The 27592-nt window shown below is 44.1% G+C and overlaps 1 protein-coding gene and 1 long non-coding RNA gene across 4 annotated transcripts in view; one reads left to right on the top strand and one right to left on the bottom strand.

Moving 5' to 3' along the window:
* The window catches only part of FAM151B (family with sequence similarity 151 member B), an 83630-nt gene that overhangs the window by 4089 nt on the left and 51949 nt on the right, over window positions 1-27592 (top strand). The window contains exons 2-6 of one of the 3 annotated variants that reach the window (XM_054031602.1): window positions 1097-1222; window positions 3678-3840; window positions 13162-13379; window positions 20963-21098; window positions 25944-26026. In XM_054031602.1, the coding sequence (XP_053887577.1) occupies window positions 1097-1222; window positions 3678-3840; window positions 13162-13379; window positions 20963-21098; window positions 25944-26026 (726 nt within the window). Of the gene's footprint in view, window positions 1-1096; window positions 1223-3677; window positions 3841-13161; window positions 13380-14586; window positions 14998-16087; window positions 16684-20962; window positions 21099-25943; window positions 27219-27592 lie in introns of those variants that run through there. The other 2 variants (XM_054031601.1, XM_054031600.1) reach the window with 2 other exon arrangements.
* On the bottom strand, window positions 143-27284 carry LOC128839001 (uncharacterized). The gene is made up of 3 exons (XR_008445343.1): window positions 27212-27284; window positions 8317-8478; window positions 143-224 (listed from the first exon to the last, which is right to left on the bottom strand). It is a non-coding gene; the product is annotated as an uncharacterized LOC128839001 (long non-coding RNA).

Genomic DNA, 27592 nt, shown 5'->3' with positions numbered 1-27592 from the left:
CAGTTGCACCAGCTGCTGCTGGGGCAGTGTCAGGGCCCCCCCACCTCCCAGAAGTAGGAGTTTGGGGCTCAGGCCTGGGGATGGGGTACAGGGTGGTGCTTACCTGGGGGGCTCCCCGGAAGGGCGACAGGAACTCCCCTCCCTCAGCTCCTAGCTCCATGTGCTGCCTCTGCCTGCAGGCACAGCCCCTGCAGCTCCCATTGGCTGCAGTTCCCAGCCAATTTCTGTGGAAATACATACAATCCCTCAGTAACACACAGACAACAGCATTTTTAATACAGTGGACTCCCAAGATATTAAACTCAAATAAAGTTTGTCCAAGATGTCACACACCCACTCTGTTTGTTAGTAGCTGCTAATCCTGCTAATTTATTGAGCAGAGTTAGCAAGTTACGTGCTACTTCACTGTTTATAAGAGCAATGCAAATTACACCATGAAACGGGCGTAGCCAGGTGGAGGGAACGGGGAGCGATCAAAATAAAAAAGGCGCCACCTGCTGCGGTGCTTTTACTCACCCGGTGGCGCTCCGAGTCTTCGGCGGCACTGAAGGACCCACCACTGAAATGCCACCGAAGACCCATGGAGTAAGTGAAGATCCCGCTGCACGCCGCTGAAGTGCCGCCGGGTGAGTAAAAGCGCCACAGCTGGTGACGCCTTTTTTTTTTTTTGATTGCTCTCCCTGCTCCCTCCAGGTAAGTAAAAATTAAAAAGGCGCCAAGAAATTGACAAGGCGTCATTTGTGCTTAGTGGGGGAGCGGCCGCTGCCCTGCTCCCCCTCCTAGCTACACTACTGTCATGAAAAGAGAAGATTAAAGATGAGGACTGAGTAGTCTTTTGGGAGGAACCTTAGGAACAGCCAAGACCAGGAGAAGGTTTTTATCTTATTTTCTTTGCTAGTAAACTAAATCCCCAGGAAGAAGTTGAATTTGGACTTCATGTAGTGTGTTGATTGTGTTTTTTACAGCAGGATTGGAAAGGCATCTGCTTATTCTCTTGTCTGATGTCTTTCTTCCTTTTCCAGTTGCAATGGTAAGAAAGTATTTAAAACTTTTCTTCATGTATGCAGTATACTTACTTTAAATATTATTGACATAGGAACTTGGAGTGGAAATGTATTGGATTATTTTCTGAACGCTAACCAGATTAAAACCAGAGATGGAGCAGAAATTATCTGGTATCATGCAGCAAACAATAAATCACAAATGAAAGAGGCAATACAAAGTAAGTATTGTATGTGTATTTTGGAAAACGATTCTATCTATCATTGTCTTCACATAAAATATTTTTATGATGCTATAATCTTAGTTTGGTGACATAACATAGAATAAAGTGTTTCAGTGTCCAAAGTTAAGATGTAATTAAATTCCATTTGGATTTGTGGAAAGCAGTACTCAGTTTGGTTCTTTTGGGGAAACAATCTTTATTTGTCTCCTAAATGAGTACTTTGATAATTTTACACCCCAAGAAGCACATCTGCCAAATGCAAGTGATTTAACTGTTATCAAGATCGTTACCCCACATACTGAACTGCCATCCACATTTGTAAGGATGTTGAGACTTGGCTATTAAATGTAGAATGTGTCTCTGTTGTGACCATAAAAGTTAGCTTAGTTGTGCTGTCACCCTATTGACAAAGCACAAGTATGGATATGGTAATTAATAGTTTTTAGTTTTAGTTTAATTAATAGTCCGTCACCCAGGCTGTCTTCTTAAGTGATGTATTCACGTCTATTGAAGGCACAAACTTAACAGTCTTGCAGGTGAACAGCTGGTGAATGCTGCATCCAAAATTAACTTGTACCTTTGTCATGAGCTGAAGTAGCATAGTACATTTCAAGATGTCATTGACTATGACTATTCACCTGATTTTTTCTGCTTAATTTTTAATAATTGCTAACCAGTTATTTTGTCTCACTAAATCAACAACTACTCTCTGTTGTCCTCTCTTAAGCGACCACCCTGTTTTTGTCCCTATCCAGTTTAGGATGTCATTTATTAACAGACCTTGAGTGGAACTTTCAAAGTGCAAACTGGTCAGTCCTCATTGCTGGCAGATAAGCCACTGTCCAAAATTCTGCTTATGTATGTGAACAGTGCATTTAGATGAAATAAGTCCAATGTTCCTTTTGTGGTGACAGATACATATATACCCAAGAAGATCTGACCAAAGTGGGGCATTTCTGTAGTTATATGAATAGTTCCAGTCTTAATATTGAATCCACTCCTGAGTTCACTTGATATCTGCCAACAATGATTGAAGAATTTTGATTTTGCACACTTGAATTGAACTTGTGAGAGCTATTCTATGATACACAGATGCAGATAACTACCCAAAATGTCACCAAATCTATGTCTCCCATCAAGATATTGGAGAATACAAAAACATCTGCCAATAGGCTTCATTCATTTTTTTGGAGTGACAGTGGTGATCTTGGTCTTTTGGCTCAGTTGATAGTGATCAGTTACACTGCAAAATCTGGTGACTCCATGTTTCCAAAACAGTCTAGGGTTCCAAGGATTTATGGTTTTATATTAACAGATCATCTTCTTCTATTGCTTTTTAAAATAAATGTTTAAAATATTTTAATGTGAATATATTGGATAATCTTTCTTAGAAGCTCTGAACTGTATTTTTTTGTTTTTTCCTTTCATGAAAATTTAATTACCTCAAATTATTAGGTTTTGTTTCCAGTGGAATTTAATTTGATTTGTAAAGGAATTAGGAAAATAGGTAACTCAGCTACTCTGCTGCCTACTGAAAGTAAAGTTATGTCTCATATTATGTCTCAAGTTTTTAAATCTAAGTAACTTAAAATATGTGTGTGTGCATGAATATATATGCATATATATATATGTATTATAGGTGGGGCTGCCTCTTAAGATTGCCCGACCCTTTCCTTTATAAGAGCCTGTTTTCCTTTTCTTATAACTTTGCTGTTTTTAACATTTGGGCTGAAGTTCTCCATGCTGGCTATCTGTCTCAGGCTGAATTGTTTTGGAAATTTTCAGCCAGGATGGTTCAGTCAGTTATGAGAATGGGGCTAAGGAAAGATAAATTATTTTAAATTAAAAATTAAAAAAATCTGGAGACCTTTTCTTTGAGAAACTCTGGCACACCCATACTGTGTAGAAGGAGTTTGAAATTTGGTAGGGGAATGGCCTTATGAGAGAGATGCCTTTTCTGTTTCTGGGTGAAAATCCATGCAAATTTGGCAAAGTTATAAGCCTTTGAAAAACTGCAGTTCACACAGGTTTAGTAGAGACTTCTTAAAGTTTAGCCGCTAAAATCTCCTAAAATTCTATCTTCACTGAGTATGTTCCATCCCCTCTAGGTCCTAGTGCTGACCAGACTGCACATGCACCATACTCACAGAATGACTAAGAATGCTCCATCCCTTCATAGCTCCTATTTGTGACTGACTGAGCATACACTGTCTTCACAGAGTAACTGAGCATGCTCCATCCCCTCACAACTTTTAGTGTTGACTAGACTGTGTGTACATCATCCCTACAGGCAACCCTAATTCTGGCATTTCCTAACTTTGGAGTGCTTAACTTTGCCACCTTATAATGTTATTTTAATGTTGTTTTTGTGTGTAATATATAATACACACGCACAAAATCTGAAAAGTTGGGGATCTGGATATGTCACAATATTAATGTTTTAAATGAACAGGTGCTGCTCATATGGTAGAAGCAGATATTCTTCTTTGTGGTGAAGAAGGAAATGGTGAACCAATCATGGCTCATCCTCCTGAAACAAACAGTGACAACACATTGCAGGCGTGGCTAAATGAGATTGTGAACACTAAAAAAGGCATCAAGCTGGATTTTAAGAGGTATGTAAAAGTGTAGCGGGGTGAACACCGGCTCCAGCCCTGAAATAGGGTTACCATTCGTCCGGATTTACCCGGACATGTCCTCCTTTTCGCGCTAAAAATAGCGTCCGGGGGGAATTTGTAAAGCACTCACAATGTCCGGGATTTCCCCCTCCCCCGGCAGAGCGAGCGGCTGGGAGGGCTGCAGAAAAATCCCGGGCTGGACTCCTGAGCAGCTGTAGAGGAGCCGGAGCCGCCCTGCATTCTGAGTTGGCCTCTCCTGCAACCCGGTCCGGCAGCACTGTGCAGGGCCAGGGACCGGGTTTTGTTGTGCAGGGCCAGGGACCGGGTTTTGTTGTGCTGGGGAGCTCAGCCACGTGTCCGGCTCGGCTCGCACAGAGCCCAACACTCTGTTCTGAGCAGCAGGGTAAGGGGGACCGGGGGCAGGAAGGTTCTGGAGGGGGCAGTCAAGAAACGGGGGGGGGCTTTTGGGGGGGGTGGAGAAAGTTTTGGGCAGTCAGGGTACAGGTAGGGGGTAGGGTCCTGGGGGGCAGTTGGGGGGGGTCTTAGGAGGGGGCAGTTAGGGGACAAGGAACAGGGAGGCTTAGGGGTGGGGTTCTGGAGGGCAGTTAGGAGCAGGGGTCCCAGGAGGGGGCAGTCAGGGGACAAGGAGCGGGGGGGGTAGGGGGCTGGGAGTTCTGGCGGGGAGCTGTCAGGGGGCAGGAGTGGGGAGAGGGATCGGAGCAGTCAGGGGACAGGGAGCAGAGAGGTTTAGATGGGTTGGGAGTTCTGGGGGGGGCTGTCAGGGGGCAGGAGTGGGGAGAGGGATCGGAGCAGTCAGGGGACAGGGAGCAGAGAGGTTTAGATGGGTTGGGAGTTCTGGGGGGGGCTGTCAGGGGGCAGGAGTGCGGAGAGGGATCGGAGCAGTCAGGGGACAGGGAGCAGAGGGGTTTAGATGGGTTGGGAGTTCGGGGGGGGGGCTGTCAGGGGGTGGGGAGTGGTTGGGAGTGGTTGGATGGGGCGTGGGAGTCCCAGGGGTCTGTCTGGGGGTGGGGGTGTGGATAAGGGTTGGGGCAGTCAGGGGACAAGAGGCAGGGAGGCTTAGATAGGGAGTGGAGTCCGGGTGGGCAGTTAGGGGCAGGGGTCCCAGGAGGGGGCAGTCAGGGGACAAGGAACGGGGGGAGGGTTGGGGGTTCTGGGGGGGCGGGAAGTGGGAGGGGCAGGGGCGGGGCTAGGGCGGGGCTCCTCCCGTCCTCTTTTTTGCTTGCTGAAATATGGTAACCCTACCTGAAAGGGTTGGAAAAGCCCTGCAGAGGGCTGGGACTGGGGCTGCGAAAGGGAGTAAAACCGTGGCTGATTGGGGAAGTGGCTGCAGCTGGGGCCATGCCCCAAACTAAGGAACTGGGCCTTATAAGAAGGCCTGGGAAGCCAGAAGCAGCTGACTGGAGAGGGAGACAGGCCTGGCTGCTGGGGATCTCACCCAGGGAACCTAGAGTGAGGCAGGGCTGGGGAAAGGCCTTAGGAGCTGGGAAGCCCTAGGCCAGCAATTCCCCAGGCTGCAGGGCCTAGTCCTAGGCCTACCTAGGTATTGGACTTGCAGAGGGGCAGCTGGAGGGTGGGTAAAGGCAGCCAGTCCAAACCCCATGTTGCCTATGATGATCAGCTGATAGACTGCAGTCTGCCCCAGGGCGGGGGGGCTAAACGGAGACTGGCAGTAGCCACGACTGAGGCGACGTGGGGATAGGGAGTGGGGGTTCCCCTGGGGTGGGGAAACCCAGTAAGACTGTGGGGTACTGCAGGAGGCAGAACCCTGGGATAAGAGCACCAGGGTCCCTGGGAGGGACATGGGGGCCAGAGGACAGGCGGATCACCAGCCTGCAGGGGGCGCTTTGGATGCTGGAAGAGCTAATTCCTGGAAGTAACCAGCAGGAGGCGCCACAGGGGTGAAGTCCGCTCCTCTACAAAAAGATTCACAAGGATTCTGCATTATTATTATTATTTATTAATAGTTACCACCAACTGGTTGTGTGTTGGTGCTGCCCATTGTAGGGCAAACTTCTGTTTACAGAACTTTTACTAACAATACATTTTACTATAATGTATGCATTACTGAATGGTGAAATACAATCAAACATAATAATTGGCAATGAAATACAGTACCATCAGAAATGATTAATCCCAAACAGTACCAACACTCTGTTGTGTTTTTTTGTGTGTGTGGTTTCTTTTGATGAATGTGTGCACCAGAGAACTATTTTTCAAACACAACTTATTTTTAGTAATGGATGCAGTGACGCTGTTGGTCCCAAGGCTTTAAAATATTTTAGACTACCAATAATATTGCATATGCAATAAACAGTTACTGTATTTTAAAATATTGTATAGTAATTATTGCATATGGCAGATTTGGTAGCATCACCAGTAAGTAAGGTTGCCTAGCACTTTCCATTATAATACCTCGTTTTCAGTTGCTTATAACTTTGCCAAACTTTAACAGTTCAGACTGAAAATTTTCATGCCGGGAATCTAGCTTAGGCTACTGTTTTTGTTAGTTTGTTTTTTGTTTTGAGAACAAATTAGCTGTTTTGGAGAATGAGATTAGGGGAAAAGAAGTTGTTAAATAATTCTTACAACCTTTTCCTCAAGAAGTCCTCATGCCTGTATGCTTTGGAGCACGGATTTGCAATTTAACAGTGGGTTGCTTTTATGTGAAGGATGTATCTTTTGCTGTTCCTGTGAAAATCCACTCAAATTTGATTAAGTTGTAAGCTTCTGGAAATTGCAGTTTGCACATGCTTAGTGAAGATTCGTTAGAGACTGTTAACATTCTTCAAAGATTCCGTCTGTAGTGAGCATGCTTCAACCTAGGGATGCAGGTGCAGGATTTTCCCTGCAATTTATCCTTCTGGCTACTAGGGGCCGCTGTTGCATCAGGCACTGAAGCTGAGATCAGAGAGACTTTCGCCCTAGGGCTCTCAAAGCGGACTCAACCCCACTGGCATTCAGGCAGCATGGAGGTGAAGGGGTAACTAGCCTGGTACAAATACTGATTGGTAAAGCCCCACGTTTTTCACAAATGCAAAGTAACGCACAGAAAGGAGAAGAACCTTTAAAACCAACATAAAATGAAAAACTGACCATACAGCAGCAGCTCCTGTCCTGCAGGTCTGCGGCCAGTTCCCTGCTCTGGGCATTGCAACCCAGTCCATGGTCACAGTGCTACTCATTTAAATTTGGCCTGGTCACCCTTCCAAAGGGCCACTCATCGAGTGGTAGGACACGACTCCCCACCTCAGGACCTCCCACCCCACTGGAAGAGAGGGGCTAGATGGGGTGTTGGGGTTCAGTGTGGGAGGGAGAATATATAAGGTGGGTTAGGGGAGGGGCCACTGGGACTGATGGGGGGGTGCTGGGTCTCAATATGGGAGGGGGAATATTTGAGGAGGGTAGGGAAGGGTTTTCTGGGGCTAATGGGGATTTTTGGGGGGTGATATTTAATAGGAGAGGGGTGTATATAAGGAGGGATGGAGGCACTTGCAGAGGGTCCATGGGGATAGGAGCAGAAGAGTGCAGGAGTCATGTGGTGTATAGGAGCTGAGAGGGTAGGGCACAAAAGTCAGGATGGTGGGGTGGATAGACAGAGAGTGTGGGGGGGGATCTGGGGTCTGGAGAGATTGTGTGTCTCTGTTCGTAACCAGAGGCTGGGCTGAAGGGTAGAAGGATAAATAACCACTAGAAATAATCCATTTCAGAATCTGGAATCTACCTCATGATTTCCGAGTTTCTACATTTTATCACTTCAAAAGTTTTTTTTCCTCTTACTTAATTGGCCTCTCAGAGTTGGTAAGACAACTTCCACCTGTTCATGCTCACTGTATGTGTGTATATATATCTCCTCAATATATGTTCCACTCTATATGCATCCGAAGAAGTGGGCTGTAGCCCACGAAAGATTATGCTCTAATAAATTTATTAGTCTCTAAGGTGCCACAAGTACTCCTGTTCTTTTTGCGGATACAGACTAACATGGCTGCTACTCTGAAATATAGAAATATATTTCTCACACCTTCAGAAGCAGTGCAAAGGCTTGTGGGAGTCAGGGATAACTGAGGAGCTGAGGGAGAGGGAAGTAAATTGCTGGGAACGAGTCTAGGTGAGAACCTGGAGGGTTGTTGGGAGTGGGTGGGAGAAGTATGAAACAGATTTTTTTGGGGTGGGAGGATTGTTACGGAGCCTCCCCCATGCAGATCATGGCTGACCCTTAGCCTCTCTAATTCAGTAAGGCACATTTGCCCTCGTACCCATGTGTCCTTGCATCCCCACTCAGCTGCTCCTCTTTCCCCATCTCCATGTGTTCCTGCACCCTCACTTCCATTCAGCCCTTGCCCCAGTCTGTCTCCCCCACTAGCCCTTCTGACCCCTAGTCTGTGACCCCTCCCCCCCAGCAGCCCCATGTGCCCCATGCTGTCCATCCTCCCATATCCCAGGCCTCCTGACCTGGTCCCCAAGCAGGGCGCTGTGAGGAGCACAACCTCTTCTCTTTCCGATCTGCAGCTGAGGCTGCTCTGGCCCGGGAGCAGCTGCTCTCTGTTCTGGTACCAAGCAGCCTCTGATGGGCAAAAGGCATAACTGCAGCACCTCTCTGGCAGAATGTATTTTCTGCGGAGGAAAAAAAAATTATGTGCATGGCATGAATTCTGTGCATGTGCTGTGGCGCAGAATTCCCCCAAGAGTACTAAAGGAAACAGCTAAGGCAAAGCTAAGGGAAAAGCAGGGTGGATTTTGATCCAGGAGATCACGTGTAGTCCAGATTTTCACCTAGATTAATTGAAGAAAGTATCGAATGGCAAAAACCACTCATCATAAACTGCATAGATTTTTAAGAAAGCATTTGACAGTTTCTATTGTGATTAACTCTGGAACATCTTGTCAGAAATTATGGCCTGCAGCAGAGCTAATCTCCAGGCAGCCTTATCAGTATATGTGGCCTGCACCAGATTACCTGATTGGAGCAACAAAAGAATCTGTTGGACTCTCGAGGGAGTCACCCCCTTCCTTTGATAAAAGACAGAGAGAGCATGGCAAATGTCTCTCCCTTTTATCATGTCCTTCTTCCCTGTTGGCTTTGCCCCCCTGCCCCCCTTCAGCGTCAGGTGAGCATTACCTCATCGCAGTTCCAAACTGACCAGAGGAAGGGGGGTACTCCCTTGAGAGTCCAACAGATTCTTTTGTTGCTGCCTAAGCCAGTGTCCTTGGTTCCTGTGAGGCTGGGCTGGGTTTGTCCCATGCATTCCCCAATGAGGCGTGAACTGCCTCTCTGTTAGAGAGTTTTTGCATGGGCTTGCTTTAAGCCATGAGGATACATTTTCAGCCTCATAACTATATACATGAAATTATAACCTTACTATAACAGCCATGCTCAGTGCATCATGAACCTTCCGAAAACAGTCAACATGACAAACTTTGCATTGGATACCACACAATCATTTTATAAAGATGAACATGAGGGTGTTGGGTGTTCCCCTGAGGTACAGAGCCTCACACCTGCTTTTAAGCCAGCAGGAGTTTGCTGGCTGCTCAGTGCTCATGCACATCATTGTACCTTAGGGTGACCAGACAGCAAGTGGGAAAAATCGGGACAGGGCTGGGGGGTAATAGGAGCCTATATAAGAAAAAGACCCAAAAATCGGGACTGTCCCTATAAAATTGGGACATCTGGTCACCCTACTGTACCTGCTCCTGTGTTACCTTGTTCCTGCTGCCCCAGCATTGCCTCTGTCCTTCCGCTGCCTTGAACCCTTCCTTGCCTGCTATTCTGCTAGCTCCAGTTCCTGACTTCCGCCTTGACCTGTGGCTTTGGCTTCTGATTACCAACTCCAGATTGACCCTTGGCTCTGGCCTCCAGTTTGGCCCTTGTCTCCAGCTTCCAACTACAGCTCTGACTCTAGTACTTGGTTCCTGATGCCCGCTCTGACCACTAGGCTAGACTGCCCTGGTCCTGGTTGGCTGATGCATCTTGAATGTTGTTGTTAATTTTTTGGCATATCACATCAACATGGCTTTATAGCAAGGGGCAACAAGCACAATTAAAATAAACACTGGCTTGAGCAAATGTATCAACATAGAAAGTGATGTCATTCTTTCACCTCTCCTGTTTGGTATTCCTATTGGTTTCATTATGAGGAAAAGGGTAGATGGATAGAACACAGGCATTGCATGGTTCAACAAAAGTACATTAGAAGATATAGAGCTGACAACTCTTCTAAGTGTCAGCTCAACTAACATGCAAGCAAAGGCAAAAACCTGTCCAGCACTGGAAAAAAATGGGAGTAGTAATCAATAGAGCTGGCTGGAAATTTTCCATTGGAATAATTTTCTGATGGAAAATTCCAGACACTTGTGCCTTAATATGCATTCACAGTAGCTGTTTTTACAATCTATGTTGCGATTCCACCCCCACATTTTGAAGGCCATGATCAAATGTGCAATAGAAATGCAAAACTTGAAGGACAGTTGTAAATTGCTGTTTATATCTTTTTGTCCTTAATAATAGAACTATATCTTGACATTTACAGATTTTATGTTTTTATGAATATATAGAATACATGGGTAGGCTAAAGTCTTTTATTGTTATAGACTCTGTAGGTGTCAGCCAGAAACGGAGAAGGAAGGGGAAAGTGTAGTAGGTTTTTTTTTTTTTTTAAATATATATATAGTTAAAACTCATTTTCAATTCACTCTTCTTTTTCCAAGCCAAAACAAGTTTTCAGTCAAATGCAATGTTTTACAAAAAGGTTTTAAAATAATGTTGCAGTATAAAAACATTTAAAAAATACAATCACGCAATACAAGCACAGCCAGGACGGTAACATGAGAGAAGCTGCTCTTTTGGACAGTAGCTCTTTGGAAAAAGTACTCCTGGGGGAATTCTGCACCAAAAAAATAAAAATTCTGCCCACAGTATTTTAAAATTCTGCATATTTTTGTCAAAAAAAATGTGATATAATCCAGCTGGTTTCAATTATCTTGGTAATTTAAACTACAATACAGTGGATGGAGAATGGGAGTGGGGAGCATTGGAGGAAATCCCCAAACCACCTCTGTCTAATAGTAATATAGCTAGTATTGACACTTTACTTCTAATTATTAGTCAAATATATGCAGTCACATGCTTAAGTGTTACATCATAGGCAAGGGAAGAACAAGTGAAGGCTGGGGACTCAAATTCACAATTTATACTGGCTCCTGACCATCTCCAGGAAGGTCAGTAGCAAACAGTTCACGGAGCACAGTTCTAATCACTATAGCACCATAAGCATTTATAAGGCCATACTGTTCTTTACAGTAAGGCTACTTTATACCACTCTGGCAATGTAAAGGAGTCTTAAAATTTCTCACCTGTTTTATACTCCTGGAGGATTCACTAAAAACAATGGGAACAATTCACTAAGCAGGCAGGCTGCTACATTCTCTTCTGTCTGAGGGAACAGAGCCTGCCCCAGACCTACCTCTTCAGAAATACCCCAAAGTCCTGCCCCTCCATGCCAAGAGTGCTGCAATAGCGAGTGAGAGGGACACTGTGTGTGTGTCTGTCTGTCTGTCTGTCTCTCTCTCTCTCTCACATGACTACCCAGCCCCCCCCCACCCCGCTGGTGATTTACATTTCTACCGGCTGCTCTGGGTGCCCAAACAAACCTGTCTACACTGCCAGGGAGTGGGCGCATGACCGGTTTTGCAGCTTCCCTTTGCTTCTCCATCAGAAGTCATTTTTCTGCGGGTAAGCAAAGAAATCGGCAGGGGCCATGAATTCTGCACATGCGCAGTGATGCAGAATTCCCCCAGGAGTAATAAAGCTGTTCCAGTATTAGAGATCTGTACAGTGTGTGTATATATACAGAAAACGTTTGAGTATTACTCCTGTTGGTTCTCTTTTTAATCTACTCCATCAGCATGATTGACCATATAATCCCACTTATTATGCTGTCTTTGGACACTGGCAGTGTGGTGGCACAATGGGGTGCTGGTCCATGAGTAGGGCTCCTGGCACTACGATAATACAAATAATATCAGTTTGGGTCTTATGTGCCGCTTAATTCCAAGAGCTTGGAATATTAAGGTAAGAACAGGAAGAGGCAGGCAAAAGCTCCACCTATGAAGTGTTTCTAGGGAGAAAAAATTTCTTTCCTTTTGTCTTGGGAAATCTGCAAGCATTTAAAGTATATTCTGAGATGCCTGATGTTTATCTTTTGGATTCAGTAGCTTGTAGCAGTGTTAGTTCAGGGACATTTGGAGCCCCTGCAAAGCAAAGCAAATAGATCCTTCAGATGCAGTATCCAAGATTGCTTGTGACATTTCTCATCCATCTGTCTTAAATATGCCAAATGGGGAAAGGAAGAGAGAAGGTATACATGTTTGCGAGTTAGACAGAGAAATAGTAGGTGGAGGTGTCCTATTAAATAGGAGAAGGTGGGAATCTCAACCAGGGCACAATGAAAAGAAAAGGAAGACATCTTGATTTATCAGGCAACTCACCCCAGAGCTCTCAGTGAGCATGAAGCATTCCATACTCCATACCATGCAACAGTGAGGCATAAACTTTACCCACATGAGCTTTGTAATCTGGATAGGATTGGGATGGGACCTCATAAACAGGGGGTCCCCAGCAGCTGATTAACAGCATTGCCTGAACCAGGGCCGGCTTTAGCAAGTGTGGAGCCCGATTCCTGGGACTTGTACTCACCGGGCGGCGCTCCCAGTCATTGGCGGCACTTCGGATTGCCGGCCAGGGGAGGAGGGTCGCGGGGCTGTGGGGCTGCCGCGCTCTGGCCGGAGCTCCAGCTGGGAGAGCAGGGCTGTGGGGCTTGCGGCGCTCCGGCCAGGGTCGCGGGGCCATGGGGCAGCCGTGCTCCAGCCGGAGTTGCGGGGCCACGGGGCTGCCGTGTTCCGGCCGGAGCTCCAGCCACAAGAGCAGGGCTGCGGGGCTTGCCGCGCTCCTGCAGGGGCCGCGGGGCTGTCGCGCTCTGGCTGGAGCTCCACCAGCAACAGTGGGGGGACCGCAGGGCTTGCTGCGCTCCAGCCGGGACTCTGGCCAGGGGAGCGGAGCCACGGAAGATGTAAATTAAAAAAAAAAATTAAATTTAAAAAAAAATTAAAAAGGCGCCTAAGGCGTGGGGCCCGATTCCGGGGAATCGGGCGAATCGGCTTAAAGCCGGCCCTGGCCTGAACTAGCCCCAGCTTGTAGAAACAGTTTCAATAGAGTGTGTGTTTGTGTGTGTATTGTATTTTTTCTCATCATATCACTAGGAATCTGTTGTCTTGCTGATAGTGTGTTTATCTTTACAGTCTAGCAGCGGTGAAGCCCTCTATGATGCTTCTTGAAGGCATAAAGTTGCATCTAAGGCGACCTGTTTGGATTAATGCAGACATTCTCCCTGGACCTAATGGAAGTAACACTGTTGTGGATGCAAAAAGATTTCTAGACACTGTAACTTCATTCTGCCCGGATGTGACCTTATCGTTGGGCTGGACAACTGGGTGGCAGCCTCAACAATGCAATAAAGGTAAAGATGGGAGATTTACACACTGCAAGGCTTGAAGTTGCCTCCACATTTGCCTGAATAACATGTATGCAAAAGAAATTGCATCTATCTGTCAGTTTTTAAAAACTGTAATTAGTATAAATAAAATAGATTAAAAGACAATAATTTTATTAAATTTGTCATTTTGCAACCGAGTATAGAATTGGAAAATAGGGTTTATGAACATGTATAGATCCACTATATTTCTGTTACTGAAGTTAACTGTACACCTCTACCCCGATATAACGCTGTCCTTGGGAGGCAAAAAATCTTACTGCGTTATAGGTGAAACCGCGTTATATTGAACTCGCTTTGATCCGCTGGAGTGTGCAGCACCGCCCACCGGAGCACTGCTTTACCGCATTATATCCGAATTCATGTTATATCGGGCCGCGTTATATCGGGATAGAGGTGTATTTATTTTTTTAACCCGTTCCCTAGGGTATCAAGGCTTTTCTAGTGCTGCTGTCAGTCCTTCCAGCTGTCAATATTTCAGTCCCATCTTGGGCAAAACGTCCACTTAATTACTGCAAGATCAGGCCCTTAGTATGAATGTTCTATTAAATTAATCCTTGTTCAGACTTCCGCAATAATTAGGAACAATGAGATGGTTCAAGACAGTTTGTTAGTTCAAACAAGATCCTTAATATGTCTTACTGTATTTTTTTTAAATTGTGAAGCTGAATTCTTTGCAAGGGTTTTGTAAATCAGGCCGTGTTCACTTCTGCATGCTGATTATCCATGAATTTTTAAAAAGTGAAATTTTAAAAAGTGAAAACGAATTTGACTATCCAAGGAAGTGTAATATGGGTTTAAATATTTAATTATAGTTCACTTCATTTTATGCATACCGGTATTACTCAGGCCTGGTCTACACTACGAGTTTAGGTCGACTTTAGTAGCGTTAAATCGAATTAAGCCTGGACACGTTCACACGACGAAGCCCTTTCTTTCGACTTAAAGGGCCCTTTAAACCAGTTTCTTTACTCCACCTCCGATGAGGGGATTAGCGATAAAAGCGGGTCGGAATTGGGGTAGTGTGGACGGAATTCGACGTTATTGGCCTCCAGGAGCTATCCCACAGTGCTTCATTGTGACCGCTCTGGACAGCACTCTCAACTCAGATGCACTGACCAGGTAGACAGGAAAAGCCCCGCGAACGTCTGAATTTCATTTCCTGTTTGCCCAGCGTGGAGAGCACAGGTGACCACGCAGAGCTCATCAGCACAGGTAATCGTGATGAAATCCCAGGATCGCAAAAGAGCTCCATCATGGACCAAACGGGAGGTACAGGATCTGCTCGCCATATGGGGAGATGAATCAGTGCTAGCTGAACTCCGTAGCAGTAAAAGAAATGGCAAAATATTAGAAAAGGTCTCCAAGGCCATGAAGGACAGAGGCCATAACAGGGACGCACAACAGTGCCGCGTGAAAATTAAGGAGCTACGGCAAGCCTACCACAAAGCCAGAGAAGCAAACGGAAGGTCCGGGGCAGAGCCGCAAACTTGCCGCTTCTACGCGGAGCTGCATGCCATTCTAGGGGGTGCAGCCACCACTACCCCAACCGTGTGCTATGACTCCCTCACTGGAGAAACCACAGGTAAGAGGGTTCGGGGTACGAGGAAGATGAGGATGTAGGTAATGTAGATAGCTCACAGCAGCAAGGAAGCAGGGAAATCGGTTTCCGCAACAGCCAGGATATGTTTGTCACCCTGGACCTGGAACCAGTAACCCCCGAACTCACCCAAGACCCTGAGGGCACACAGGGGACCTCTGGTGAGTGTACCTTTGTAAATATTACACATGGTTTAAAAGCAAGCGTGTTTAATGATTAATTTGCCCTGGCAATCGCGGCCAGTACAGCTACTGGAAAAGTCTGTTAACGTGTATGGGGATGGAGCGGAAATCCTCCAGGGACATCTCCAGAAAGCTCTCCTTCATGTACTCCCAAAGCCTTTGCAAAAGGTTTCTGGGGAGGGCTGCCTTATCCCGTCCACCATGGTAGGACACTTTACCACGCCAGGCCAGTAGTACGTAGTCTGGAATCATTGCATAACAAAGCATTGTAGCGTATGGTCCCGGTGTTTGCTGTCATGCAGACAACATCCATTCCTTATCGCTCTTTGTTATCCTCAGGAGAGTGATATCATTCATGGTCACCTGGTTGAAATGGGGCGATTTTATTAAGGGGACATTCAGAGGTGCCCGTTCCTGTTCTGCTGAACAGAAATGTTCCCCGCTGTTAGCCACGCGGTGGGGGGAGGGGTGAAGTGATCATCCCAGAGAATTGGGTGTGGGAGGGGAGGGGGGTTAGTTGGGTTTGTGCTGCATGTTAACCGCAGCCCCTCCTTTTACATTGCAAACTCATTTTAAATGGCCAACCCAATTCATGCTTGATACGGGAAATGAGGGCGCTGCTGTTTGAAACCATTCCCACATGTTAAGAAGGTTAAAAAAGCTAAAAGGCTGTGGCTTACCATGGCTGCCTGCAAGCCGAAATCTGTTGCCTGGCACTGCGTGAGTGATCTCTCACACCAAACCGGCAGGCCCTCACTATAAGAGGAAAAATGCGACCTTGTAACGAAAGCACATGTGCTGTGTAATGTGAACAGCAAAATTTAACGTGAAAGAGTGTACCCATTGTTCTCTAAAATGTCTTTTTTAACCACCTCTCCCTTCTCCTCCACCAGCTGCAAATGTTTCTCCTTCACAGAGGCTAGTGAAGATTAGAAAGAGAAAACGGAGGACGCGGGACGATATGTTCACGGAGCTCCAGATGTCCTCCCACGCTGATAGAGCACAGCAGAATGCGTGGAGGCAGTCAATGTCAGACTACAGAAAAGCACAATATGAACGAGAGGAGAGGTGGCGGGCTGAATCGCGGGATGAACAGAGCAAGTGGCGGGCTGAAGATGATAGGTGGCGTCAGCTTGCAGACAGAAGGCAAGAGTCGATGCTCCGGCTGCTGGAGCATCAAACTGATATGCTCCAGCGTATGGTTGAGCTGCAGGAAAGGCAGCAGGAGCAGAGACCGCCGCTACAGCCCCTGTGTAACCAACAGCCCTCCTCCCCAAGTTCCATAGCCTCCTCACCCAGACGCCCAAGAACACGGTGCGGGGGCCTCCGGCCACCCAGTCACTCCACCCCAGATGATTGCCCGAGCATCAGAAGGCTGGCCTTCAGTAAGAGTTAATGTTTTAAAATGCAGTGTGTCCTTTTCCTTCCCTCCTCCCCGACCCATCCCGGGCTACCTTGGCAATTATCCCCCTAGTTGTGTGCTGAATTAATAAAGAATGTATGAATGTGAAGTAACAATGACTTTATTGCCTCTGCAAGCGGTGCTCGAAGTGGGGAGGGGAGGATGGGGTGGTTCGTTTACAGGGAAGTAGAGTGAACCGGGTGGGGGGGGGCGGAGGGTTCATCAAGGAGAAACAAACAGAAGTTTCACACCTTAGCCTGGCCAGTCACAAAACTCGTTTTCAAAGCTTCTCTGATGCGCACCGCGCCCTGCTGTGCTCTTCTAACCGCCCTGGTGTCTGGCTGCGCCTAATCAGCGGCCAGGCGATTTGCCTCAACCTCCCACCCCGCCATAAATGTCTCCCCCTTACTCTCACAGATATTGTGGCGCGCACAGCAAGCAGCAATAACAATGGGGATATTCTTTTCGCTGAGGTCTGAGCGAGTCAGTAAGCTGCGCCAGCGCGCTTTTAAACGTCCAAATGCACATTCCACCACCATTCGGCACTTGCTCAGCCTGTAGTTGAACAGGTCCTGACTACTGTCCAGGCTGCCTATGTACGGCTTCATGTGCCATGGCATTAAGGGGTAGGCTGGGTCCCCAAGGATAACGATAGGCATTTCAACATCCCCAATGGTTACTTTCTGGTCCGGGAAGAAAGTCCCTTCCTCCAGCTTTCAAAACGGAGCAGAGAGCCTGAAGACGCGAGCATCATGTACCTTTCCCGGCCATCCCACGTTGATGTTGGTGAAACGTCCCTTGTCATCCACCAGGTCTTGCAGCAGCCTTGAAAAGTACCCCTAGCGGTTTATGTACTTGGTGGCTTGGTGCTCCGGTGCCAAGATAGGGATATGGGTTCCGTCTATGGCCCCACCACAGTTTGGGAATCCCATTGCAGCAAAGCCATCCACTATGGCCTGCACGTTTCCCAGAGTCACTACCCTTGATATCACCAGGTCTTTGATTGCCCTGGCAACTTGAATCACAGCAGCCCCCACAGTAGATTTGCCCACTCCAAATTGATTCCCAACTGACCGGTAGCTGTCTGGCGTTGCAAGCTTCCACAGGGCTATCGCCACTCGCTTCTCAACTGTGAGGGCTGCTCTCATCCTGGTATTCTGGCGCTTCAGGGCAGGGGAAAGCAAGTCAAAGTTCAATGAAAGTGCCCTTACGCATGCCAAAGTTTCGCAGCCACTGGGAATCGTCCCACACCTGCAGCAAGATGCGGTCCCACCAGTCTGTGCTTGTTTCCTGGGCCCAGAATTGGCGTTCCATGGCATGAACCTGCCCCAGTAACACCATGATTTCCACATTGCTGGGGCCTGTGCCTTGTGAGAGGTCTATGTCCATGTCAATTTCCTCATCACTCTCATCGCCGCGCTGCAATCGCCTCCTCGGCTGGTCCGGGTTTTGCTTTGGCATGTCCTGGCTCTGCATATACTCCAGGACAATGCGCGTGGTGTTCATAGTGCTCATAATTGCCACGGTGATCTGAGCGGGCTCCATGATCCCAGTGCTAGCTTTGGCGCCTGGTCTGATAAAAGGCGCGATACTAGTATCTGATGGACCAGGGGAAGGAGGGAGGGAGGGCCGAGTGACGACATGGCGTACAGGTACAGGGAATTAAAATCAAGAAAGGTGGCTGTGCATCAGGGAGAAACACAAACAACTGTCACACAGAATGGTCCCCACCCCCAAAGATTAAACTCAAAACCCTGGGTTTAGCAGGCCGTTGATTTCACGGAGGGAGGGGAAGCAAATGAATACAGAACAAATCTATTTTTTACATCTTAAGCTGGCAGCCGACGGTGCAGCATGACTGATAGCCCCTGCAGTATGACGATGACGGATACCAGTTGTAATATACCATCTTCTACCAAAAGGCAAGGGGCTGCTGCTGTGTAGCAATTCAGCCCCACGTCTGCCAGCATCCAGATCGCCCTCGGCCTCTTCTGGGTGCTTAGCAGACAATACTGGGCGATTGGCAGAAAATAGCATACTATGACTGATAGCCATCATCATTGAGACAGTTGCATGTCTGCCCAGGTGCCCATGATTGACAGCCACTGCAGTACGATGACGATGGATACCAATCGTAATATATCATCTTCTACCAAAAGGCAAGGGGCTGGTGCAATGCAGCTCTACGGCTGCCAGTCATGTTGCACCGTCTACCGCCAAAAGGCAGTTAGCTGCTGCTGCTGTGTAGCAATGCAGTACCACGTTTGCCGGCACCCAGATGACATATGGTGACGGTGAGCTTATCTGAGCGGGCTCCATGCTTGCCGTGGTATATTGTCTGCACAGGTAACCCAGGTAAAAAGGCGCAAATCTATTGTCTGCCGGTGCTCTGACGGAGGGGAAGGGGCCTGACGACGTACCCAGAACCCCCCGCGACACTGTTTTGCATCATTCAGGCATTGGGATCTCAACCCAGAATTCCACTGGGCGGCGGAGACTGCGGAAACTGTGGGACAGCTACCCGTAGTGCAATGCTCCGGAAGTAGACGCTAGCCTCGGTACTGTGGACGCGGTCCGCCGACTAGAGCACTTAGAGCATTTTATGTGGGGACACACACAGTCAGCTGTATACAACCGATTTCTATAAAACCGGCTTCTATAAATTCGACCTAATTTCGTAGTGTAGACATACCCTCAGACAGGAGCTTTTGTTTCATTCTTACCTCACTTTATAATATAAAAAAGCAGCTGATCTTCTATGATTGCAACAGTTACATTTTCACATCAAAGCTGAGAATCGGAAATGGAAGGCTTATGATATGTGCACTTGTAAAAAAACAGCAAAAACAATACTTAGCAGCCAAAGGCACTCATTCTGACACTTGCTAGTTTAAGACTTCACACAGGTACAGGCGGTTGGTACAACATAACTAGTTCTGGACACACAGATTCTAACTAATTGTTTCTGCTTTTGAGAGATTTTTCATGTAACTTTGTTTTCAGAAGAGACTGGCATAGTATGTAAGTAAGAGGAATGTTAGAGTAAGATAAGGTGACAGTTAACTATGTATTGCCCTTGCTGGCAGCCTAGGTGTGTTTTTGTCTTCCTGTAATCAGGTTGTAACACTGTTGTGTTGTTTTTAGGCAGGAGCAGATAATCATGTTTCGGTGACAGGGCTGTCTGGTCCTTCTTTCTCCCACCTCTCTGTGCAATACAACATCCCAGAGTGCATTGCCCCAAGTGGTGGTGTTGGTACTCTGTGGATAAAGTTGCCTGGGCATTTAATTCCTGGCTGGGGCACTATGTAATATCAGCCCAATTTTTTTTCCCCAGAGTGCTTTCATACACACAGAGGAAAACTGTGTGATAAGTGTGAATGTACAAATACATTTGATGCTTGACTGTTGTGCAAAATGTGACTGTATGGACACAGTGTAACTGCACTTATTGTAACTGGATATTTGGGGTGGTTATTACCTGCTTATTAAATCACAGTTCTACGTAAAGACTGGGCCTACCTTAATCTTTTCCCCAAAAGTTTGCACTTCTCTAACACTGGTGCAACTTCACCAATGGGAGCACTGGTGTAGACAAGATGCTGCTGGCCACTAGTGGTTTTTATCACTGTGATGTTATAGGTGGCACAGATAGCAAGGCCTGTAGTTAAGGTTACCTGACACTTTCCATTAAATTAAAGAACAAATAAATTTTTTTTACTAGCTTCGAAGCTTGCAAAAATAGATGTTAAAAGCAAGCAATTTTTAAACTGCGTTAAATTGCTTGCTTTTAAACATATTTTCTCCAAGCCCTAACTAAAATATTTTTAGCCACCTCATTTCTGTATAACTTAAAATGATGTCGGTTCTTTCTTTTATTCTTTCTGAAATAATTTTAGAATTACCTTTTTTTTCCTTATTCTTTCAAAGATTTTTTTATTTTAAAGGGTCACTGTCATGTTAAAAATCATGTCTCCATTGAAGTCAATGGCAGAATTCCCAGTTACTTCAGTGGGGCCAGGATTTCCTCATAACTAATATTTATTTGACAATATTACAAATAACATTTAAATAACTGAAACACAGAATTTACAAATATAATTTATTTTTCACTATTTATGCTGATATTTACTTCTGGCATTTTTCTGAACTTGGACAGTGAAAATGAGTAGTCAGTTTCATTTTTGTTCATAGTCTTTTTTTTTGTTCAATTTCATTTTTAGAAATAGTAGATTTTCACAAAATCCACATGGCGACAGTATGGAATAGCAGTATATCTTTTCTAACTATTTTATAAATCATGATACCTTTATATTCTGACAGAATGTGGAGAGTTTCTTAATACTGCATCAAATGATCTTTCCAATAGGATACAGTTGGGCAATGGTGAAAAAGATGGCTCAGATATGTGATGCACTTACTCAGCCTGTAACATTCCCTGTTAGAGCAGCTTTGGTACAACAGTCAACATCTGAGTTGCTTTGGTTATTACAGAAGTCAAACAGGTAAGTTTGAGGACTTCTTGTTTAGTCATTTGCATGATAAAGGCAGATACTAGTTAGATGTTACACATTTATTATATACACACATTACAAACCATATTAAAAAGCATTTTTTTCAAAATACCATATTCAGTTTTAAAATTTATTTTGTCATATATTAATTTGCATTCAAGATAGCTACTACATTATCAATAAAAGAGCAAAATGAAATGATTTTTTTAAATGGGAATTTTCCCATTTAAAAAAAAAATGGACTAAAGATATTCGGTCTGCCATAATAAAGTGAGGCAATTTATGTGTGCACAAAGTATTCTACTAAACTTATTTTTCAAATTATTTCATAACTGAATCTGCAAAGGCTTGAAACTAAGACACATTGCACTAAGTTCATCACAAATGTAGTCAAATAGACCCAATAGTTTAATCTCATAATTTGGAATCAATTCAAACCAATTTAAACGGTTGCATTTTTTATATACTTTGTATTAGATTCAGTGTTTACATTTCATGAAATGAATACAATACATTACATGTATTTCATGAAACCCTGGAAGGAGTTCCATTCGATAACCCTTGTCACTCAATCGAGTTGATATCAGATATATTCCAACTGATTTATTTTATAATTATATAGTAAAAATAAGTGTGGTGTATATTTCACAAAATATTTGCACTATAAAAACAAAAAAATACCATGTTTCAATGCACCTAATACAAGTACTGTAGTGCAGTCTCTTTATTATGAAAGTTGAACTTACAAATGTAGAATTATGTACAAAAAATAACTGAATTCAAAAATAAAACAATGTAAAGCTTTAGCGCCTACAAGTCCACTCAGTCCTATTTCTTGTTCAGTCAATCACTCAGACAGGCAAGTTAGTTTACATTTTCAGGAGATAATGCTGCCCAATTCTTGTTCACAATGTCACCTGAAAGTGAGAACAAATGTTCTCATGGCACTGTTGTAGCCGGCATCACAAGATATGTACGTGCTAGATGTACTAACAATTCATATGCCCCTTCATGCTTCAACCACCATTCCAGAGGATATGCGTCCATGCTGATGACAGGTTCTGCTCGATAACAATCCAAAGCAGTGCGGACCGGCGGATGTTCATTTTCATCATCTGAGTCAGATGCCACCAGCAGAAGGTTGGTTTTCTGTTTTTGGTGGTTTGGGTACTGTAGTTTCCACATCAGAATGTTGCTCTTTTAAGACTTCTGAAAGCTGATCCACACCTCATCCCTCTCAGATTTTGGAAGACACTTCAGATTCTTAAATCTTGGGTGGAGTGCTGTAGCTATCTTTAGAAATCTCACATTGGTATCTTCTTTGCATTTTGTCAAATCTGCAGCAAAAATGTTCTTAAAACGAACATGTGCTGAGTCATCATCCAAGACTACTATAACATGAAATATATGGCAGAATGCCAGTAAAAATCAAGCTGGAGACATACAAGTCTCCCCCAAGAGTTCAGTCACAAATGTAATTAACACATTTTTTTAACTAGCATCATCAGCGTGCCCTCTGGAATGGTGGCTGAAGCATGAAGGGGCATACGAATGTTTAGCATAAATACCTTGCAATGCTGGCTACAAATGTCCCATGTGAATGCCTGTTCTCACTTTCTGGTGACATTGTAAATAATAAGAGGGCAGTATTGTATCCTCTAGATGTAAACAAACTTGTTTGTCTTAGCGATTGGTTTAACAAGAAGTAAGACTGAGTGGACTTGTAGGCGCTAAAGTTTTGCATTGTTTTGTTTTTGAGTGCAGTTATGTAACAAAAACATCTATAAGTTGCACTTTCACAAGTGCGGGGGGGAGAGGGAGGCTAATGTCAGGGTGTCTCCTCCACTCAGCTCCTGCCCCCCACTTATCCCATCTCCATAGAGCAGAGAGGGACACGACAGGGCTCAGGACAGAGGAAGCTTACTGGCAGCAGCTGCTGTCTCAACTTGCTGATTTACTTAAAAAAGCAACGTACTTAGAGTGGGGTCAGCGTACTTAAAGGGGCAATGCACATCTCTCTCTCTCTCTCTCTCTCTCTCACACATAGAGTGTGTGTCTCTTTCGGCCATGCTGTCTTCCCTCCTTCCATTTGTGCTGCCTTGTAGAGCATGAGGCTACATTAAGAACAATGTGTTAACCCTTGAGGGCTCAGCCGAGTGCTAGTTCATCATTTAGCAGTAAGGCATTCCCTGGGAAATATCCCACCCTCTTCCACCCTCTGACTTCACCACCTCAACCAAGCTTCACAATCATCATTGATGTGTACAGTATTAAATTGTTTGTTTAAAACTTATAGTGTGTGTGTGTATGTATGTGTATATGTGTGTGTACACACACACACACACACACACACACACACACACAAAGTCTTTTGTCTGGTGAAAATAATTTCCCTGGAACCTAACCTTCCCTATTTACATTAATTCTTATGGAGAAATTGGATTTGCTTAACATCGTTTTGCTTAAAGTCGCATTTTTTAGGAACATAATTACAACGTTAAGTGAAGAGTTACTGTACTTGTATTGAAAAATACTGTTTCTTTTGTTATCATTTTTACAGTGCAAATATTTGTAATAAAAATATAAAGTGAGCAGTGTACACTTTGTAGTCTGCGTTGTAATTGAAATAAATATATTTGAAAATGTAGAAAAACATCCAAAAATATTTTATAAATTTCAACTGGTATTCTATTGTTTAACAGTGCAATTAAAACTACAATTAATCATGATTAATTTTTTTGAGTTAATCGTGTGAGTTAACTGTGATTAATTGACAGCCCTAGTAACAACCTATTACCATTACCAGTTACTCTGTTAGCTTATGTAGTAGAGGTTTGTGCTGTGGATATAAAGGTTCCAAGCCTGCCCATGACCCATTCAGGGGTCAATATGGTTGTTCTTAATAGAATTTGTTTTTTCAGGTTGCTTTTTATTATATACAAAAGAACTATATTAAAAGAACAGTAAACATGCAAAATAAAGCACTCAAAATTAGGAAATGCCAGTATTAAGGTGGAATCTTAAGTCATTCTCCTTGTGCATGAGCATTATGATATAGTTCAGGGGTTGGCAACCTTTCAGAAGTGATGTGCCGAGTCTTCATTTATTCACTCTAATTTAAGGTTCTACGTGCCAGTAATAAATTTTAATATTTTTAGAAGGTCTCTTTCTATAAATCTATAATCTGTAACTAAACTGTTGTATGTAAAGTAAATAAGGTTTTTAAAATGTTTTAGAAGCTTCATTTAAAATTAAATTAAAATGCAGAGCCCCCTTGGACTGGTGGCCAGGACCCGGGCAGTGTGAGTGCCACTGAAAATCAGCTTGAGTGCTGCCTTCAGCACGCGTGCCATAGGTTGCCTACCCCTGATATAGTCTTTAATTACATGATCACATATTACTTTTTCCTGTAGGACCTTTTTATTCAGTGGACACGATGGATGGTGCTCACTGAATGGGTAGCTGTTCAATATTTTTTTGTACCCTCACCATTCAGTGTGTGGCTAGGGCCTTATTTACTACACTCTGTTGAAACACTGCACTGAATACAGAATTGTTAACTTCCTCCTGGCTGTTCTTATAGCACTTACCATAGTATGAGTAGTTCACAAACTTTAAAAAAATTTATCTTTACTACACCCTTGTGAAGTAAGATGGTGGTGTTATCCCCATTTACAGAGGAGGATCTGAAACTCAGAGGTCAAGAGCAAAATTGTCAAGTGTCAACTAATTTGGGGTGTCCAATTTGAGAAACCTAGGACCTGATTTTTTTTTTTTTAAGAGTACTTAGCATTTTATAAAAACAACAAGGAGTCTGGTGGCACCTTAAAGACTAACAGATTTATTTGGGCATAAGCTTTCGTGAGTAAAAACCTATGCATCCGAAGAAGTGAGGTTTCTCAAATTGGACACCCCAAATTAGTTGACACTTGACAATTTTGCCCTTGACCTCTGAGTTTCAGATCCTCCTCTGTAAATGGGGATAACACCACCATCTTACTTCACAAGGGTGTAGTAAAGATTAATTTTTTAAAGTTTGTATGCATAGGTATGCATCCGAAGAAGTGAGGTTTTTACTCACGAAAGCTTATGCCCAAATAAATCTGTTAGTCTTTAAGGTGCCATCAGACTCCTTGTTGTTTTTGTAGATACAGACTAATACGGCTACCCCCTGATACTTGCATTTTATAGTATTTTATGTTTTAGTGCATAGCTCCAATTGACTTCAGTTGTTCCAATGAGTATTCAGCACTATGGCAAATACGGCCCCAGATATCTCAAGATGAACATCCAGAAACTGCAGGAACACAATCAGTGACCACCTATGAAGCGTTTGGTTTAAGTGAATTGTTTAGCATTGGAGAGGGATAGAATGGTGAGAACAAAAAGAAATATTGAATAGATACCATTGAGCATCATCTATCTTATGATCCGGTGGGAAAAAATAGTACACCTCTACCCCGATATAACATGAATTCGGATATAAGGCGGTAAAGCAGCGCTCTGGCAGATCAAAGCAAGTTCGATATAACGCGGTAAGATTTTTTGGCTCCCAAGAGGTGTATGTGATCATGTAATTAAATACTGTATCATAATACACAGGCACAAGGATGCTGAATTAATAGTGCCCAGGCAACCTTAATTCTGTTATTTCCTAACTTTTGATTGCTTGACTTTCCAACCTTAACATCCTTTAGTTTTGTATATGTAGTTGTATCTGAAATTAAGATACCAGAGTCCTAATTATTTTAGAAGCCTATTAGTACTGTCTTTCTATGTGTCTCATGCGTTGTACTAAGATAAAAATATGGATTTTTAATAACTCTGTTAATACAGGTACAGCCTGACTGTTTGGACAGGAAGGCATGATGAGTACTCCATAGAAGACTTGCTCTACCTCAGAGAGAACTTGGATAAAAGTAGGGTTTATTATGATATTTTGGAACCACAAAACTCTGAATTCAGAAAGGCCATAGGAATAGAAGTATGAATATAAAGGAAATAGACACTGACACTATAAATAGTAAATGAAACTATGAATTCACACTACTGTGGCTCTTTTGGGTAATACTGATCGCTAATTTGGCTCATGAACAACTGAGGTCTGAGTATCGCTGGTATAGGTATACATGGCCCTCCCTCAGCTCAGAGGACTGGACTAGATGCGCTCTCAAGGTTCCTTCCTGATCTACATTTCTGTGATTTCTTCTACACACTCATCTCCACTGGTTTCCTGTGAAGCAGTGGGTTTATTTTAAGGGCTCATCTACACAAATGTACACCATAATAACTAAATCTATTGTAATTTACTTCTTTTGTTATTTCAGTGCAAGTCTGCATGTGGACACTCTTATTTTGGAATAAGAGCACTGAAATAGGACACATTCCTACGTTCACATGTTACTCCAAAATTTGGACCCGAGGCACCCAATAATGGCCTGCCTATAACTGTAAACAAATTGTCAATTTAGCCTGTGTTAATGGGTAACAGGAGGTGGCCTGCCCTAGAGGAATTGCCCAGGTTTTACCAGGGAGTTTGTCTCTGCCCCTCAGAGGTCTGCCCAGGACAGACTAGTTCTGTCAAACCATGAGAGGACCCGGATACAGGCTTCCGCTCAAAGGATTGACGCTAAAGCAGTAATTCTTCAAAAACAAAGTAACATCTATTTAAGTAAATATTCAGTTACAATACATTTAATAATCAAGAAAGAATGCATTGTGAAACATAACCCAGAGCATAGTACAGTTGCATTGCATTTAGAAATCATATAGGGAGGCGACACGACAGACTACATAAACTATATAGCTGATACAATGTTGCACAATACAATACACATAGACCCTTTATGCATATGTATAAAGCCTTAATGCAGTGCTACAATATAATACCAAACTTATTACAATGTAACATACAGAACTCTTTTACATATGTATAAAACTGCATTACAATATTACACATTAAAGGACATTACTAAATAACATTCTATGAGTTCTGATCAGGCAGTCATAGAATGGTGGGGTAAAATCCATTCAGACACAGACATTCAGTTTTATTTACAATCAGTCCCACGCATTCCTTATCATTAAGAAGGAATTATACTTACTTTCTTTCTAAAATCCCTCTGCACCGTCTATGGTCCTTCTGCTCTGTCAAGGATTTCAGTGATATTCAGTCTGCTGCTGTCTTCTCCTCTGCTCTCCTGCTCACCCACACACCTACCCTGAAGCCTGTCATCTCTCTGCCTTGTATACTATTTTTGATCTTTTCTGATTGGTTGCTCTCTCTCAATACTAGTAATTAGCATAGTTCCTCTTTATGGGGTGATACCTATTCAGCCAATCAGCTTTACCTGTCATTTGAGCCAGACCTAGCTGAGAACCTCCTTCTTACCTGACTGACCCATCCCTTAATCTCACCCTGCTGAACTTTATTTCACCCCAGTTACCTGTCTGCTATTGGTCAATTCAGCCTGAGTCCTCCATTT

The sequence above is a fragment of the Malaclemys terrapin genome, chromosome 6 (assembly GCF_027887155.1).
Source record: "Malaclemys terrapin pileata isolate rMalTer1 chromosome 6, rMalTer1.hap1, whole genome shotgun sequence".
Classification (NCBI taxonomy): Eukaryota; Metazoa; Chordata; order Testudines; family Emydidae; genus Malaclemys; species Malaclemys terrapin.
Note: the sequence above shows the minus strand (reverse complement) of the source record. Positions and strands in the feature narration are given on the sequence as shown.